Source organism: Cupressus sempervirens, chromosome 4 (genome assembly GCF_028749045.1).
Source record: "Cupressus sempervirens isolate cs-2001-9-10 chromosome 4, ASM2874904v1, whole genome shotgun sequence".
In the NCBI taxonomy this organism is placed as follows: domain Eukaryota; kingdom Viridiplantae; phylum Streptophyta; class Pinopsida; order Cupressales; family Cupressaceae; genus Cupressus; species Cupressus sempervirens.
Window position 1 is genome coordinate 159,829,571 of NC_143121.1, and position 19,940 is coordinate 159,849,510.

Genomic DNA, 19,940 nt, shown 5'->3' on the forward strand with positions numbered 1-19,940 from the left:
TTCCTCCTACCTTGCCTTGTCTAGAATTGGTTATGGAGTGCGCATCCAGGTTTGATCTGATCAGTAAATCCATCATTTTTGACGAAGGGAAGAGGGCATTGGCTAATATTGGTGGACAAGCGATCGAAGAAGCATTTAACATTCCCCAATACAAGAGCATGACAACGGTAATGATGGATCAGGCAGCCAAATCATTTCCGGATAACCAGGAAGCTTATTTCACACCTCTAAAACAGGATTGGCTACACGAGGGAAAGAAAGGGGTAACCAGATCCTCGAGGCTCCTAGTCGCATATTTCAAATCAGAATATAGCAATCTCATTGTGCTCCTCAGCCAGATCATGGGCCTAGCTCAAGGTATGCAATTCGAAAACTAGATGTACTTCTTCATTGATGAAATTGAAAAAGGAAAAAGAAGATTTGATTGGGCTAGGATCATAAGCGAGAATCTAGAGTTGCAACTAAGAACCGTACAAAACCAAAAGCAATTCTACATAGTATCCTATCTGTTTTACCTAATTGCTAGATTGTATAAAAGTTTGGGACTTAAGGCCTTAGGAGAAATTGGTAGTGTGCCGGGGCAATATTTGGTGCATGAATGTTATCCATAGCTTCATTTGCACAACAACAAAGATTAAAAAATATTTTGTGATGTCTTTTGCCATGAAGACAGTAAGGGTATTACAAGGGACACCTACTAAGAGACTCATCGGAAGCAGAAGAAAAGATAAAGGAGTTTGGAAGTTGGTTCATCCAATTTCCGCAATTCACCTACATTAGAGTAACAGAGAGTACAGTTTGTCCCAAGAAGCTTTCAAGATACCCATCCGACAAGGTAGTTTTGATGGAATTGGCTAGGCAACTTGAGCATTATGATAGAACAATGAGAAACGAAGGTAAGACAGGGATTACTTTCGCATTCAGAATTGGCAATAATAGTTGCCCCAATCATGTCGCCTTTGCAGCTGCAGAGAAGGAATTGGAATGGTATCCTCTAGATGGTACAAAACAAGGCAAGGATTCGATCCTAATGGTCATATCAAGGTATCTCATGGAAATGCATTTAAACATGTCCCCACTATAGAAGACTTTTGGGCCAATGCCAAGGATGACTTTCATGTGAGAAAGCTAGCTTTCTCAAGATTGTCAATGAACATGATGAGAGATATCAGATGGAGAGGCCTTGATATTCCCAATCAACTAGAAGATGATGGAAATATATTGAGAGAAGATTATGATACAGTAGAAGGAACAGAGTTGAATCCAATAGATTGGGATGATCATCAAGATCCTTCCTTGCAGGCAGTTATAAGAGCAATTGACTTGCATACCGAGTCATGGTACAATGAAAGATTAAGGAAGCTACAAAGTCAAAGGATTCCCCTTATGAGAAGATGAAGCCAAAAGAACGTCCAGCGGAATCAGTCGGATAGAAGGGTGAAGGGAGTAGCCAACGATAAGAAATAGTTAGAAGCAAGAAGAGAGCTTTGGTGGTTGAGAAAAGCAAAGAACATCTGGAACCTCCAGCAAAGAGACAGCACGCAGCGCCATCGAGGGAAAGTATAATTGAGGCTAGAGGCCAAGAAGATAACACAAGTGAACAAAGGACCGTGGTAGAAGTGAGCTCTAATTCAGAGTCAAATGGTTACAGTAATAGCACCAAGTACTCTCCTCTCTTAGAAAATCAACGTGGAGATGACATGGCAGTTACTAGTGAAGAAGGAGATGGGCCAATTGATATTGAGGCAATAAGTCAAGCACCCGAGGCTGTTGGTGATGCTCTATTAGTCGAACCGAATCCAAAGTTGGGGAGATGCACTACACCACTATGGTTAAGGCAAATGCTTATGCCAAGAGGCGAGGTAGTAACTGCCCGAACAATGGACTAATAGAGAAGGGTGATAGCGAGAACCAAAAACAAATGGCAAAAACAGTGGCAAAGGTAATCAGGAGTGACAATGATGGTCACCGAAAGGTTTAGATTGCAATACCAACAATCAACAAGGGATTGGATGAGATTGCGGCCCAAGAATATTAGATAGTGGAGCATAATTTGGGAAGAAACACAAATGACATGGAATGTGAGGAGATCCAGGAGGGCATAGCTTCAATCAGAGAAAGGTCGAGGAAGGCAAATGAAAGGATCATAAAGTTGGAGACCAAGAACAAATATTGGAGAGATTGCCAGCCTGTCCAACAGTTGCACTAGGCAACCCTTCCTCAAGACAACGGAAGCAACCTAGAAGAGATATCAGCTCAGCTACATAAAGTCAGGGATTGGATCCATGATACAATCCAAGATGGGCAAAATTTCTTGCCTTTCTTTATCTCGACATTCCGGTCATTAGTGACCATTAGAAACAAATTTAGAGTATTTGAAGAGGAGTGGAAGGATTTCCTTCCAGTTGAGGATTTAGCTATTCCTAGGCTACAGGCGTTCATTGGGCTAACAAAGACATATTTGGAAAGGGCCAAGTTGGTTGATGAAAGAGGATTGAGTACGATTTTGTCTTGATTTGTTGCCTTGACTACCAGATTGAGAACACTCGAGCAAATACAAAATGCAATTGCACAGCACAGCCCAAGCGTCGACACTTCCATTTCAACCATAATGAGTGACAATGGGGTGGCACTTGATTTTGAAGACATCAAAGAAGAGGACATTGAGGAGACAGGGCTTGGATCGAGATTGGACGAGTTAGGAAAGGTTGCTATCAAGAAGAAACATTTCGGCACCCTTTCCTCCCTCAATGCCTTTATCAGATTTGCAAAAGAGTATGAGGACCATGAGAAGACACTACTGGCAACAAGCAACATCATAAAATCGATCGAGCTCAAGATAAAGCATACACCTTGCCCTCACATGGAGGAAGTCAACGAAAGGCTAACTAGGTTCCTTGCCTTAGCTAAAAGAACGAAAGAAAAAGGGACATTTATATTAGAAGATCATTTGATGTAAGCCCAAGTGGCAATTTCACTTTCTTCTAGGTAGGACAAGTGTCTAATTCTAATTGGCCACCATTTTGGTGCCTTCTGATTGGTTGCTACTTTTCCATTTTTTTCATTGGTCCATTGGCGAGGTGGCATCTTCTCATTGGCTGATGGGTTGGCAATTCTAATTAGGGTTTCTAGGATTCAATCTGGATCGTCAGTTTTTCCTTTTTATCTCTACCGTCGATTGTACATTTTGGCCTCTATATAAGGCCATTTGCTCTCATTTGTAATGGTCAAAAAAAATTGTTGCATAAGATAATGTCAAAAATCGTTTTTCTTTCTCATTGTTGTGACTTGCATGGTGATTAAGAGCCTTTGGTATTTTTGCATGGTTTCTACTTCCAAATAGTTAGAGTAAAATTTCTTTTCAAGTTGTTAAAGTGGATTGCATTTCAAGTTGTTAAGTAAAGAGTAAAGTAGATGAATAGTTGCATGGTAGCATTGGTGGATGTTTGATAGGGATAACTAGGCCACTAGCATCCTAGCAGCTTGTTGGGAAGCCTTGTGTGGTAAACTAGTTCACTTTCCTTTGAATCATTGCATCTATGGAGGTGGAGCTGCCGGTTAACTTTCATTAGATTCAATCCCCGTCCATTTGCTTAGCTTCGATTCATACAAGTAAGAGTAGAGTAGCAAGTACTTAGTAGTTGGAGTTTTGAAGAGGAAAGTTAGAAAGGTGTAAGTCATAAGAACATTCACCCTCCATCACCATCACCTTCTCCATCAACATCATCTGGCATTCATACCAAATCACCATCACCATCATTCCACCAAAGACCAAGTTATCTTCAAATGAATAACGTAAGCCCGCCTTCGTGATTACTAGCAAATCACATTGATAACTGAGTTAGTATCCACAGGTGTAAGGTACACTGGAGTTATTCTCATGTCTTCATGAGTATTAACTTTTCAAGAGAGGAATTGAGGATTTGATATCCCATATCAAGTGTTCAATTGCTATATGTTATGTAGTGGTACAAAACTGACATCAACAGTTTGTCATATAATAATGATTCATTGAATGGTTATCAAGTTGTGTTATTATCAAAGGTTATGTCCACGTAGGGACATGACCCTATATGGCCATTGGCCATGTAGAGTCATGTCTCTATGGGGACATGATGCCTTGTATATTTAATATGGAGAGCATCGATATAGACTGATATCAATAACATGGTAATACTCAATCTCACTGCGATCTCTCCTTCCAGCAAGCAAAGACATCGATCAATCTAAAGTTGTCCATTCTCCATTATGTTGTTTTGTTACAAAGATCTGCACAACACATACAATCAAACTTGGTACATCAAACATCAATTGGTAAGTAATTCTGAAACAATTTCTGAGTCAATACTATTCCAATCTGTCATAACATTTCTTGTCTCTATCAGAGATCCTGTTCATTTACTACAATAAGAAGAAAGTGCTTGCATGGTCTTGGCGAGAGCAATAAATAAACAACCCATAAGCGTATTCTCGGTTATAAGAAAAAGATCGAGGTGGCATGTGAAGGCCAACTATCGATCAATTAAAAGAGTAACTTCATCGATTTAAATTTTAAAAGAATTATGAGCCGATAAAAAGATGGCAATCACTCAAATTATAAGGAACCAATATTAAAGATATACATAAAAATTATCCTTCATGTTTTTAAAATATATCGGCATCATATTATCGTGCCACCTCTATTTGTACATACATATATGTGTGCATAAATTTAATCGCATAATTCTTTTGTATCACTGTTGTTGAAGTCTAGGATCATTTTCAGCAAATGTACTAACATTGCCAATGTGATTGATGATTTCCAAATGCAGATTTGAAGACTCAATTACGCGAGAAGGAGACAATCATCATTACTTATAACCATATGTAAAACTCATCTTTAAGCATATATGTAAGATTAATATGTTAACCATATATGTAATATATTATTATATTATTATATAATAATATATAATGTAAAATATATATAATATATATTATATATAAGATATTTATCTTAAAGACAATTTACCATCAACAAGGTATCTCGTGATAAAATCAATCCGACAGAAGCTACAACCTTAACACTCCCTCTTAGCTAGGGAGGATTTATAAAACACATTATGCTCTCAAGGAGATGAAGAGATGTCATTTCAGTATGATATTCATTTCACTATAAAGCTAAAGTTCTCACCTTTCATAACACACAATTGAAGCAATTTCCATAACTTTAAAAAACACCACCTTAAGTGTGGTCTATAGTAGCAACTATGGTGTCTGGCAAGATCCGGCCCAAAGAACCATAACAAGTTGATTATCATGGTGTCCAGCAAAATCCGGCCCAAAGAACCATGATAACAAGTCTACCATTTATAAGATCGACACCTTACAATGGTTACCTTTTGTCTATTTGATATCATGATTTCCAACATTCTGGGACAACAATTTAATGAAATTTGTCATGATAACAAGTCTACCATTTATAAGATCGTCATCTTATAATGGTTACCTTATGTTCATATATGTCAATGAAAGACCGTCACCTTTCATTACATATCATATGTGAAATAGTAACCATCATGAACCAAGTCAGAGGGTGATGCAAAGGCTTTCACCTCAATTCTCTCTCACAGAGAAGAATGCATTACACAAAATTTCACTTAGAATTTCTCCTCATAGAGAAAATATCATTCACAAAGGATTGCAGTTCCAAAATTCCCCCTTTGAATAATGATCCTGAGAAGTCAGATCCAATAGTTACTCCCTTAGAGGCTCTCTTCCCCTAAGGATTCTTGTCAGACTCACTCTAAATTGATATCAATCTTCCGATTTTCTAGTGATAAGTCAATACTTCCTCATAATGCACTCAAGAGTAGGCCCATCAAAATCATGCAGTCACACACATGTATTTTTAGACTCCCTCTGAGTATCAATCTTTTAAGCCCATGTGTTGCCTTCGAAAAAGTGTCCTACTCCCTCTTAGAGTAGAAGAATCTCATAATCTCAATCATCAAAGATGAGAGCCTTATTTTATCCATCTTGATCCTCAAGGTCTTTGGAGTTACTATCATTAGGTTAAGTTTGCACAATATTTGGTAGCATGTGTAAAGTACCAACTTTCTTTTCCTCTACACATGAAGATTCATTAATTGTTTTCTTAGATTATTTGAAAATGGAACATCTCCCCTCTAAAGAAGGTTCAAGTGGGAATGGAACATTGACTATTATTCCCCCAACAACGTAGAATTCCCACTCATTCTATATTGTTGAACAATTTGTATCAAATATGACAACTCCTTTCTAAGTTCCAACTTGCTCTTTTTGTCCATTCAAGGTCCAAACATTCATTTAGCTTAACTGTAGAAGCAAACATGTCCTATTTTCTCAAACTCGCCCACAATACGCCAATATCTCGATTGAGTATGATTGTGCCACTTGAATGACTCTACAACTCATACGTCAAGTTTGAATTTATTAAAAAGAGACTCATAGATGGTTTAATTAAAGTGACCACTTTCTTATGATGTACACAAGGGGTAGGCCCATTCACATAGTTGCATGAATTACAGTCCTCTTGACTGTTACAATTTATCAATCACTGATAGATTCCATCACAACATTGATTTACTCCCTCTGAATCAATATGATTGATATCACTGACAATTAACAAAACCATATCCTCTATCTATTCCCTCTGATGGATGTGTCAGAATCCTTCTGAACATAAATCTTCTAAGCTTCTAAAATAAACTTCCCTTTGACAAAGTGTTAGACTCTCTCTGAATTTGATATTAATCCTCCTTTTCCTGCAGGAACATTCTCGGAGGAAAAGATCAAGGCAAATGCTCGTATAGAAATACAAGCAAGCGAGATATTATAAAGATTAGATAAATAAAATACTCCAGGATAATAAATTCCCATTTGTACATCAATAATTCTTTTATTTGATATTTCATTCTATTAGACATTAATCTAAGAATGATCCCAATTATTTCAATATAATAAATATATAATTTAAGTATATACATTAACCACATATACATATATTCCATTTTCTATTGAAATACTTTAATCAATATTTTCAACATGTTATTATTTTCCTATGGAATCAATAAAATATTTTCCTAGCCATAACCTAGGATGGATGTATTGTCCATATACCCTTATAACTTTCATGATTGATGTCATTAGTCATAATAATTATTAGCTTTATTTACATACATTTTTCATAATACTATAATCAAATGTTAAATAACAAATCAAATGTTAAATTCACTCTAAATATGAAATAATAAAAACACATACCTTATATAATCTACAAACCTTATTTGCATGTCTTAGGAATATGTCGATCAAGAATAGGACTAGTGATCGATTTCTAAAACTTGAGTTCCCTTTTCCTTAATGCCCAACATATCTAATACATTAGAGTTAGTTATGGACCACGGACCATTTATACCTCTACCTTCCACCAACATGGGTAACCTTAAATGTACAGTGGATAGGTACTATCCAATATGGACAACAGACAAACATTTGATTAAATAAGGAACGAAAAGGTTTGCACACATATCGAAGCACTTGATAAGACAATAATCTGCAAGTATATCATCCCTTCTTTGCCGCTACTTATAAGGTTTGCATATTTCCTTCTCTCTTATCAACCTTTGTCGCTAGAACAAGCACGAGACGTCTGATGATGTGATTTCTTGTTAACAACTCCAATCACCTCTAATGTGTGTATGTGAGCACTACATGGTTTGCCTGAGTCATACAAAAGCTCCTTTTTCAAATGTGATTGCATCACTTCCTTTGATGTCTTCTTTGTTTTAACTAGTCTGTCCATCCTGTATTCAGTGTTACTTGGATGCCATGTAATTGGTGTGATTTGAACCACGGCTCGCAGACCCTTCTCATTTTATATGGTCGATCAATTCCTTTTCCTTCCTAATATCTCAGATCCCACACAACTAGGTCTAAGATTTAAGCAATCCCATCATGATCTCTCTAGTCTGACATGCATCGTTCTGTTGACTATAGCAAGTAAAGTAGTTAACATTATTAATATTTTGGTTTATAGAATCAGTGCCTTCCCCTTGTAGCGTTACAGAGTCATGTTGAGCACTTTTCTACCATTTCAATAAATAAAAGTCAGCTACCCATATCTAAATGTATGAGTTATCCACCAAGGCATAACATCTCAAGTCCATAATAAAATGCGGGAAGCTTTCCTTGAATCTCATAAAGTAAAAATGAACAATAACAACAAGAAGGCCTCAATATGTAATGAATCAGGGTCTTCACCAACACAGACAATGTGCGGGAAAAGTTAGCTGGTCCAAACAATAAAACATGAAAGGTGTGTTTTCACAGAATAAGAAGCATCTACATGCCAACATATGGACCACAAGCCTCTACATGTCAACTTCCTAGTTCATAGATGACTGATACATTTACATCGTATAAATCAAGGGATCAATAATCATCGTTTTTTACTTAGCACAAACTACACACACACATAAGGAAACTATTTTACGGAAAATCCCCAATTCTGGTTCTAAAGTTCCAAAACTTCACTTAGCCATCTAACATCCTCTGACATAGTTCATAAAGCATTTAAAAAAACCCAGACTTGGTTCCAGAAACTATCCAAGTCAGCCCCATTTTTAAAAGCATTTTATTATAAAACAATTTCCATAGACTAGAATACAACCCATAGTACTTTCTTAGGCTCGACTACACAGGACTCACTTTGTTATCTTTTGGTGACTTTTTTGATTATTTACTTTGGATGCTGACTCAATATTTTCTAATGCAGGTGCAAATCTATCTTACATTTCCAGTCCTGCTTTGATACCATGTTAAAGTCTAGGATCATTTTTTGCAAATGTACTAATATTGCCAATATGATTGATGATTTCCAAATGCAGATTTGAAGACTCATAAATATGAGAGGAGACATGTCTCTATATTTAATGATCATTAGTTATGACCATATGTATAACTCATCTTTAAGCATATATATAATATTAATATGTTAACCATATATATAATATATTATTATATTATTATATAATAATATATTAATAATATAATAATATATAATGTATAATATATATTATATTACATATATAATATATATTTTATATATAAGATATTTATCATAAAGATGATTTACCATCAACAAGGTATCTCATGATAAAATCAATCCGACAGAAGCTACAACCTTAACAACTATATTGATTTATGCACTTATTATATATATACATAGGTGCAAGTACATATGTTAGGATAACATGGTGTCAATATATGAATATATAGTCAGGAGACTACACAACAATCTCACATGAGTAGGTAACAATTTTTTTATTATTATTAAATGCTTAATGTTTCCTTGATAAATGTTATGAACCGACTAGGCAGCTCATGGTTGTCCAAGGTATACTCTTGCTCGCCTAGTCATTAAAACCTTAACCAAGATGGTTAGATTCCATACCTGATGGCCTGTTGATGGACTCTTGGTGCCCCAATCCTTAGTTTTCATTTAGCAATACTACCCACCTTCGTCTTTTCCTACATCCAAGAAGAACTTTCCACGATAATAACATACTCCTCAATTTAAATCAAGATAGCTATAACCAAAAGTTATTTCATAATCATCATAATGGCTAACTACCATTTCCACTAAACAACTAACTTTTATAATTTCTTGTAAAAATAATAAATATTCATTTCCAGTTAAAATTGTAACCAACAACTAACAAGTCATTTTTACATGAATCAAAACAAATAATCATAATTGCTATTTCACATGATCATAATATTGAACTAATTTGATTATCCAACTGACATTCACATGAAATATATAACAGCTATATGATTATTTAAATCGGCAAAATTTGGGATGTAATGACAATGAATTTCCACATGTTTGGTTCTTTCATGGAAGACCGGGTTCTTGGCAAGTTTGAGAACTCCCTACTTATCAAAGAGAAAGACAACCAAGCCTACTTGAGATAAATGTATATCCGCAAGCATCCAAGAAGCCAAACTACCTCACAAGCTGCCTTAACAGCTCCTAGATATTTTTCTTCTATAGAGGAAAGTGAGACTGCATGTTGCATCTTACTAGTCCAGGTGACTGCACCAAATCCCAAACTGAATACATATCCAAAAGTTGATGTCTTATCATGAACTGAACCTGCCCAATCTTAATCTGTAAACCCACTGAATTTGGAATTGTGACTCCTAGTGTAATGAAGTCCATAATCATAGGTTCCCATAACATAACACAGCACGCACTTTGCTGCTACCCAATGATCAGCCTTGGGCACTATCATGAAGCGTGAAATGTATCTCACTACAAAACTAAGATCGGGTCTATTGGCAATGAGGAAGATGAGATTGCCCACTAGTTGTCTGTAAGTGGATTCATCAAGAAGAGGAGAATCAAACTTGGCTGACGACTTTAGTCCTTTCTCCATAGGTGTGGAAGCAAGTTGACAATCCTGCATATGAAACCTGTCAAGCAAATTGTTGGCATACATAGACTAAGAAATAAAGATACTACCATGAGTCTGCCAAACCTCAACACCTAAACAATGATGCAAAAGCCCCAACTCTATCATATCAAAATCCTTGATCAGATCTTGTTTGAATTCTCAGTTTCTACAATCAAATGTGTTGAACTGCTAGTAATGATCAAGTCATCCACATAGATAACAAGATAGAGAGCATCATCACCAGAACGTTTGATATACATTTTCCTGTCAAAAGGGCAATTCCAAAAACCATAAGCAACCAAGTACTGATCAATTTTGATGCACCACGCTCAAGGAGCTTGTTTGAGTCCAAAGAGTGCTTTCTAGAGTTTACAAACTTGATGCTCTTTGTCGGCAACATTGAAACCAGGAGGTTGCATCATATAGACTTCTTCCTGCAACTTACCATTGAGGAATGCACTCGTAAGATATGGACTTTCCATTCGAACTAAGTTGCAATGGAAAGAAGAGGACGAATTGTACTCATTTTGGCAATAGGAGCAAAGTCTCTTCATAATCAATGCCCTCCCAATGTGTGAATCCTTAAGCATCCAATTTGGCCTTGTATTTATCTAAGGTACCATCTGCATGATTCTTGACCTTATAGACCCATTTGAAGCTAATGGTTTTCTTCCCTACAGGAATATCCAAGATCCACATCCATAGCCTGTTCCCACTCTAGAGTACCTTTGGCCTCTTTAAATGTCAGAGTTCATATATACTATGAAGGTTGGCCATGAGAGCAAAGTTAATTGTATCTAGCTACTTGCCTTTATTTCTAGAAGCTCTACCCTCAATAAGCTCATCAGGACAGAGATCACTGATAGTCTTGGAGGTCAGATAGTAGATGTGTCAACATCAAGAAGAGTAACTTAAGGTGGAACGGGAGTTGCAACAAGTGAAAAATTAGCATCATCCGAAGGAAGTCAGGGCGCACTATCAAATTTAGATTCTACATCATCCCTCACATTAGGTGGGCCTAATGGAGGACGGACACCCAAATTAGAAGCCTTCAAAGGCTCATCCTCAAAATTCTGCGGAAACAAGGAAGAGAGAAATGGTCCTTGTTCTTCATCAAAGACAACACCACAATTGAAGATAAGGTGATCAATGTCTACATCAATCAATGAGTAAGCCTTATGGTTGTCACTGTAACCTATAAACATAAGCTTCTAACTCTTGGAATCCAACTTCCAGCCTTGCGCATAAACATATGCTAAAGAGCCTAAAACTTCCAAATGGTTGGTCCTAGGTTTGCGACTAGTCCAGGCTTCCTCAAGAGTCTTTCCTTTAACACCATGCGTGGGAGACCTATTAAGGAGACAAACCATAGTAAACACTACTTATGCCCAATATTTCTTAGGAACATTTCTATGTTCCATCATAAACCTGATCATTTTTGTAATGGTGTAGTTGTGATACTGTAGTGCCTCTCCCATTTGACTTCTATAAGTCATCCTAACGGATGCAACCTTGTTGATCTTTTGTTGTGATGGATCATGATTGTGACCATGAGTGGTCTACACCATTGAGGTGATTGGATTTATGTTTCTGTATCAGTTGCTTTGATTATGCTTTTGACTGATCTATGAGATTATGATTTGATTTATGGTTCATTGAGGTTTGTGCCAGTGGTTACCAGGATCGATGTGGTATCATGAGATTGTTCCGTGATTACCTTGAGATGTGTGCAGAGATTGCACTGTGTACATTTTACCATGCTACACTGGACTAGGTTCCTGTAGCAGTGGGTAGTCATGTTTATGACTGTGGTTGCTTATGTGTTTTAAGTGCCTTTTTGTTGATTCTCTAATCAATCATTATTTAATGCTTAAGTAATTAGAAATGGATTGTTCAAGTTGGATTATTCGGTTATGTGCTACGGCATTTACCTTGCTATATTTTGATCTAAGAGATATCTGTTACTTATGTGATGATTTACATTTGAGACGACCCGAGGGTCAGATGTTATACCTTGATTTTAGTATCATAGATATTAGACTACTATGTTGTTCAGTTGATCATATTGCATGATGATGCCATTTTGAGATGACAGTGTGTTTTATGATGATATCTGGTTATCTGGTATTTGGACATACCTCCGATTATGTTAGGTGATGGATTTAATGCTATGGTTATTTACTTCATTCCTACGTTGTTATGCTTTATGCAAACGTGAGTGATGTAAATAGATTATTTTAATATAATTAAATAAATGGTTAAATTAGGTGATTTAATGCATTTATTGCTTCAGCTATGTTATTATATGCAATTGCACTTGATCGTGTTGTTTAGTGTGCAGGATTTATATCCCTAGCAGTGGCACATGGAGTTAGTGATTCAACCTTTCATATTTTACCAATGTCGTCCTTATATGGTCGACGTATCCTTAATTAAATGTTTAATTTAAACCTTTCGGTGATTATTAAATCCGAACTCATTTGCATTATGTGATTTGACCAGTGAGCGTGTCTGTGCATTTAGAGTTTCGCATTGTTGCGAAAGTTGTTAAGAAGATTTATGTGTTTTTGGGTTTTCGGGCTTTTTAATTAATTTATTTTAATTTCTGGCAGCTTTGCCATAGATGAATTCCTATTTATAGGAATAGCCTGTTTTCGTTTGGGTCGATTCGGGGTTTAACTAGGTTGCCTGGTTATTTGCCCTAATCGATTATTCACTTGAAAAGTGAATAAATATCCAAAAAGGAATTTAATTTCTCACTTCTCACTTTTGAATTAGAAAGTTGGAGAGTAAAACCCAAAATCCTCTTCATGAGGATTTACTGTTTTGTTCATTGTGGGAGCTACGGGCGTGGGATCATCGCGAGGTTGAGCTCGTTGGATCCAGCTCGGGCAAACCTTGGATTGTCGCGATTTTCGGCCACTTCTGCGAGCATTTTATTTTCTGGTTCAGATTCCCGTTTTGCCCTTTTGGCTGTGAGGTAGGGCTTTCCCGTTTTATTGTTTCGGCTTCGTTTCTGCTTCTGTTTTTGGTAGCTGTTTGTTTGGAGGTTGAGAACTAGTGTTCCCCTCCGTTTCTGTATGTTAGCTCTACCCGGTTGGGCGAGTATGAACATTTCCTTGTTTTTTGAGATGAGGGTTTGGGGTTTTACGCCGTTATGCTGGCCTTTTTTGCATACGGTGTCCGAATTTGATTATTTTTGGATTTTGGGGGTTTTTGTGCCCAAAGGCCAAATAGGTTTTAATTTTGCTGTTCTAAAATTTGGAGTTTTTACCTCGTTTTGCGTGCCGCCCTATTTTCTCAAGTTTTCTTCGCACAATGTGGGTCGTGGACCTTGACGATCCATTTGGATATCATTCATACCACTATTGCACTTTTATGTTGCATTGGGATGCGTGTTGCATCCGCACTCCTCACATTGTGTTCGATTGAGTGATTTTTACCTGGTGTTGTTTCTTTTAGACCTTTGCTTTTCTTTCATGAGCGCTAGGATTCGTGTAGAATCCATACTCTCGGATTGAGGCCGGTTGAGTGAGTTCATGATGTTTGGCCTTGTTGCATCATTGGGATTCGTGTAGAATCCATACTCTCGAATTGAGGCCGGTTGAGTGATTTTATGATGTATGGTTTTATTGGGTTTGGGATTCGTGTAGAATCCATCCTCTTGAGTTGCTTTCAGTTGGGTGTTTTGTTTTGCATTGTGTTCTCATCCTGTCCTTGTGTTGTGATCTTCGTGATGGTGGTGCGCCACACACGAGTACGTGCACGTACATTTGTTGGGTCACTTGCGAGGCCCAATCATCTGTGGTACTTCTAAAATTTATGATCATTGGCGTTGGGATGGGAGTATGCATGCCCACGGGCACTTGTCGTAGGATGAGCACGGGTAGGGTAGGGTAGCATATGGAGGGGGCTTCTATCTCGCAGCTCAACGTTTATGGTGTTGGAGGTTGACGAAGGATAGGAAGTTTTAAGTAAGTGATAACTAAATTAAAATGTGAGTGTTAATAAATTTAAGAAAATGAAAAGATCCACATTCATGTGATGGTTCCAAGGGAGTCCCTTGAGAGTATTGCCACAGGTGATCCGAACTTGGGCTTTTGGATGCCAAGCGACTCTCCATGATGTCAGCCCCTACGTAGTAGCCCACTGAGATGTCTAACCAGGACCTGTAGTTTATGCATTGCCTTGTCTTGGGTTCAGTCATCATACTGTCTGGCGTGAATGTTAGCCATGGATGTTGTGCTTTATGTGTGTTTGTGGTTGGATCTTTATCTCCATCAGCATGGCAGGTGTGGACCTATGGGTGCCACGTGGTTGGGAGGCGTAGCTACCTATACCGCTGCTAGGGACCGATGTACAGAGACGGTCTTGTCCTAGTGCGACCGTTGCTGGATGTTTTCACTTGGTACTTCGGGTTCCAAAGTATGCTTTCTTGTGACTTATGCTTTCATTGGAATGCTTGGATATCATGTTTAGATGATGTTAGTTTATTTGACGCATTCTCATATCATGATGTTTAGCATATGCTTAAATGATGTGTATTGCTATATTAGAGTACCTATTGCTTATGGGTTTAGCAGGTTAGATTTCCTTATTATAATGTTCAACATGTAATAGGTGATGTTATCTACTTGTAGGATTATCTGATGCTTTACTACTAGCATGTTAGATTTCCTTATGCTTTTGTTGGTAGCATGTTTAGTAGTGACGTCCCTATTACGACAGTACCGACGATCGGATCAGTGGCTTGGGATGTTACGCACGGGGGATGGCTAGGATCCATGATGATCTTATGATGCTATTGAAGGTTGGGAGGAACCACGTACTTGGTTGTTCAGTTATTGCGATGTTATTTCTGTACATTGTGATGTTGCTTTTTTTCACTACGATTTTTATTTTAGTATGTTCATTACTGCTATGGTTTAGATGGATAGATGTTCCTCTTTCCTTCTTGTTGTTGCTCTCGAGTGTTCATTCCTCGATTTACGTAGATCCGGTACTCCCCGGTGTGGAGGTTTCCATGTTTTTATGCTTTTTGTTTGCGTTTTGTTGTTGCGCTGATTTGTTTTCTCGCGTGGAAATGCATGTCCTTGCGCAAGACCATGCAAGTCCTCGCGCAAGAACGCAAGTCCTCATGCGATGCGCAGGGAATCCTCGCACGAGGATGAAAGCCCTCGCACGATGCTTAGGAGTCCTCGCACGAAGCCATGCACTTTCTCGCGCGCAGTGGTGCAAGATCTCGCGTGCAACTTGACCTAGTGTACTTTCTCGCACGAGAAACAGGGGCTATCTAGGCTTGTCGGATGAAAGTTCGGAAGTTGGTTTTGGACACCCTTTTGGTTTTTACACCTTCCTAGTTCAAAACAAATTTCCTAAGGGGTTTAAAATATATCATTTAAGTATAAGTTTCCTTATACTTAAGATATATGTTAATATATGTGACGAATCTTTTGAGATAGGTTTCAGACCTCTCAGAGATAAGATAAAGATTCTAAGAAATTTTCAGGGCTTCAGGATTTCAGGTTTAGCCAAATTTCAGGATTCTGCATTTTACCCCAACTTGGTGTTTTTTTTTTAATGAATGGTCGTTTCTTGAGGCCTCATCATGTGCATGGTCATTGTTGGCTTTTGTTTGTGTGTGTTAGTTTGGTTGTGGCGTTCGGAGATTCGTTGGTTGCTGGGATTGTGGTGAAGTCTTCCGTTGCGATCTTTGTGATCCCTGTATGATGTTGTCATGTGCATTCATACTTGTAAAAAAAAAAGGATCTAGCTTGTATTTCATCCTTGTTTCCAAGGATCTCCAGGCGGGGCATTACAGATACTCTACAATTGTACCGTCTTAAAATGAAAGCACCCATAGTTTAAGAATTTTTAGCTCCCTCCCTTTTCTGACCTTACAGTCCATGGATAGACTTGTGCTTACTCAACTCTTTCTCTCACTCAATTTCCTCTTTACCAGTTTTGTCACCATAGTTTTTGAGACATTTGGAGCTCCCTTCCTTTGAGATGATTTGAGAATAGGTCAACCTAAATCGACCTATTCTAGACTAGGTTGACTCGTTCCTCTAAGATCTTAAGTCCCAAGACTAGTTTTGTCTCGGGGAGTTAAATTTTAAAATCGAGTGACTCCATCACCTTGCTTTGTTTTCAAGCTAAAAAACTAGTATTAAAGGAAGCCTAAGCACCTCATTTCACATCAGAAACATCAAGAAGCAACTTCAAGCATTAAAGATTCCAAGATCCCTTGAGAGCATTTCCTCTTCAAGATCTAGCATTTTGTTGGCCATCAAGGGAGGAGATCTACATCAAGGCATTCATTATATTCTTTATTGATGCACATTTACATCCATGGCTCCATGATGTAATTTTGGTAGATCCATTGCACTTGTGGAGCTTTCCTACATCCTTCATTGCAAATTTGATATCTTCAACATACAAGAATTGCAAATCCTTATTCACAAGGGTTTCTACAAGCAAGGTGAATACTTACATTTGTCTTGCTTTCCTTTACATATTTACATTTCAATTTCAAGGTTGATTCCACAATCTAGGGTTTGACCAAGGCAAATCCTCATCTCCCCAAAACTAAAAAACAAATTTTACTGTGTGCAGGAGCAAAATAGCCAAATTGCTTTATCATTCATTTCACTTTTTAGTCTAGACCTATTTTCATATCTTAATTGTGTTGATTGCATATATTTAGCACCTACCTCTATCTTACCCTTCTTCTCATTTAATCAATTACCTCAATTTCGCATTTACAATTGCACATCTTTAGATCAAATTAACATTGCATGAAAGAGAACTTGCTCGCGTACTTCCTTGACATAATTTGATTTTAGCATTGGTATCCCTTTGCCTATTTGGCTTTTGCTACTCTAACTTGGGTTATATTGCGAGTTATGTTTGGAAGCCCCTATTTATCTGGTATTGAATGTTAGTGTGAAAGTGGAAGTCTTATATTTACACATCTTATTAAGCGCCTCCATTTTCCACCTAAACAACAATGTCATTTTATTAAGGGTTGCATCATGTGGTTAACTGATGTTTTATGCCATGTGTCTCACGAAAAGTGGAGAAAGCAGTAGAACAAAACTCCCCCCATTATCAAACCTAAGAAATGAAATAGAACAACTAGACACTTTTTCTACTTTGGCCTTCAATTTCTGAAATACAATAAACACCTCTATTTTCTATTTAAGAAAGTACACCCACAATTTTCTACTGAAATTATCAACAAGTAAGAAACACCTGCACCCAGTAAAAGGAGTATTCATTGGACCACATACATTAGCATGGACCAACTGTAATAGCTTAAAGGCTCTCCATGAGTCACCATCCTTGAATGGTGTCCTGTGCTACTTTCCATCCTGACAAGCTCCAAACACTCGTTGATTTTGATTTTGAATTTCAGGTAGGCCAAGTATTAAATCATCCCAAACAAGTTGAGCAAGATTGTGAATGTTCACGTCACTATATTGTTGATGCCAAAGATTGTTGATAAACCCTGAATTTGTTGCGAAAGCATGCTCAAGAGAATCACCAATATCCACAAGTCTATATAGACCATGATCCTGAATACCAACAACAACAGTAGCGTGTGTCCCACGATCAATAATCGAGCACTTGTGTGAACTAAATATCACATCAAGCTGAGGAGAATGCCATATGATCTAACTCACTGAGAGTAGGTTAAGTTCCATTCCAAGAATGTAGAATACATTGAGGAAAATGAGATTACTCCCACCAGACTGTATGCATGTTGCCCTTGCCAACAACATTTTACTCTTCACCTCCTCCAAATATAACGAAATCAATAAAGGGAGAAATATTCGTACACCATTCACGCCTATGAGAAAAATATTGAGATGTACAAAAAGCTAAATACCAAGAAGAAGATTTGGCATGGTCTGCAAGTCTTTTAGCTATGAAGGCAGAAAAGGCAAATTCTTTCTACTCTGTAAGCTCAGCAACATTGGCTTTAGGCTGAGACCCTCCTTGCTTCTATTGTTCAAAAGCGAAACAATTGCGACAATCTTTGAGCAAATGGTCATATTTGTGACAGTAATTACACCGCGCCTTCTTCTTTGAAGCGTCCTGTGACTGTTTTGAGCCCTTGTGCTGAGATGGTTGAGTGTTGAGATTTTCCTTTAGCCTTGTGATAGGATTTTACTAAAAAGGCATGCTCTAAGGAGGACGAGGTGAGACTACAACCAAATTGTTGCTTCCAATGATCCTACTGCAGAAGTGTGGTGCATAACTCTAGAAATCTCAGATCAACATTAGTAGAAGTAATGATGAGAGTCTTTATAAAGTGCTCATAAGATTTTGGTAGAATCTTCAAGGTGATGACTACCATATCTTCTTCCTCTTTTTTCCAACCAATAGCTTCGAGTTAGTCTTGAATATCCTTAATCTTTGTAAGATGCTCCAGTAAGGACATGTGCTCATCCATTGTGATGCAAAATAATTGGTCCTTGAGAAAGAATGCTCAGCTGTTGTCAAATGTCTCATGTAACTCCTGCAAATGTTGTCAGATGCATGTTGCAAACTTGCCAGAAGAAATTTAGGGCAACTGATCATCTGTGATCTGCAATTAGTTTTTCAAATAAGCACAGAAAAAGAGAGTTTCAAATGAAAACCTAGCCAAATAGAAAAACCCTTCAAAAATGACAAAACGTAACAAAAACGGTTGTCGTCATTTTTTACAAAGACGACCTTAGAGAAGATTGAAACTGGTGGAGATGGCCATCATAAAAAAGAAACAATCACACATTTGGTCAAAAATCTCAGAACAAAACATTGTAGGGCTATAGAGGCTAAGAAAACGGCCCGCAATTTGAAGGAAATAATCCCATGACAGAAGAAATGCCAAAACATGAGCAATAATGGTAGTAAAAGAAACAAAAGACAGCCACAAAGGTCTTGCAAACCACAAACAAAGCCCAGAACAAATGTTGAGTTCAAAAAATAAGCCAAAAATTGATGGAAAAGAGCAATAACTGGCTGAGAAAAAAACCCATGAAACCCTAAAACCCTAGTGAAGTGTTAATGTTATAATTTTGTCAGATAAATTATATTATATATATGAGATATATAATATATGACAACTATTATATATGAAATGATTAACTTATATTAAGAGTGATATATATATATATATATATATATATATATATATATATATATATATATATATATATATATATATATATATATATATATATATATATATATATAGTTTTATAACCATTATAATATATTAAGGGTATATTACTTGTGTTATAAATATAACTAATGTAAGTTAATATGTTAAAGAGACATGTCTCTTCAAGAGACATGCCTCTTTATTTCACATATATATTCATTCATCTAGTAACTTGGAAAACACATAAAATTCTGCAAGTGCTATTACAAGTTACAGATCCTATTTCACTAACATGGTATCAGAGCAGG

General features: G+C 37.2%; 1 protein-coding gene across 1 annotated transcript in view; it reads right to left on the bottom strand.

The window, feature by feature from the left end:
• LOC149560460 (vesicle transport protein GOT1-like) overlaps nt 1–19,940 on the bottom strand; it is a 116,716-nt gene that overhangs the window by 80,748 nt on the left and 16,028 nt on the right. Inside the window, exon 4 of the mRNA XM_089823601.1 lies at nt 9,476–9,552. Coding sequence (XP_089679727.1) covers nt 9,476–9,523 — 48 coding nt within the window. The 5' untranslated portion in view covers nt 9,524–9,552. The remainder of the gene's footprint in view (nt 1–9,475; nt 9,553–19,940) is intronic.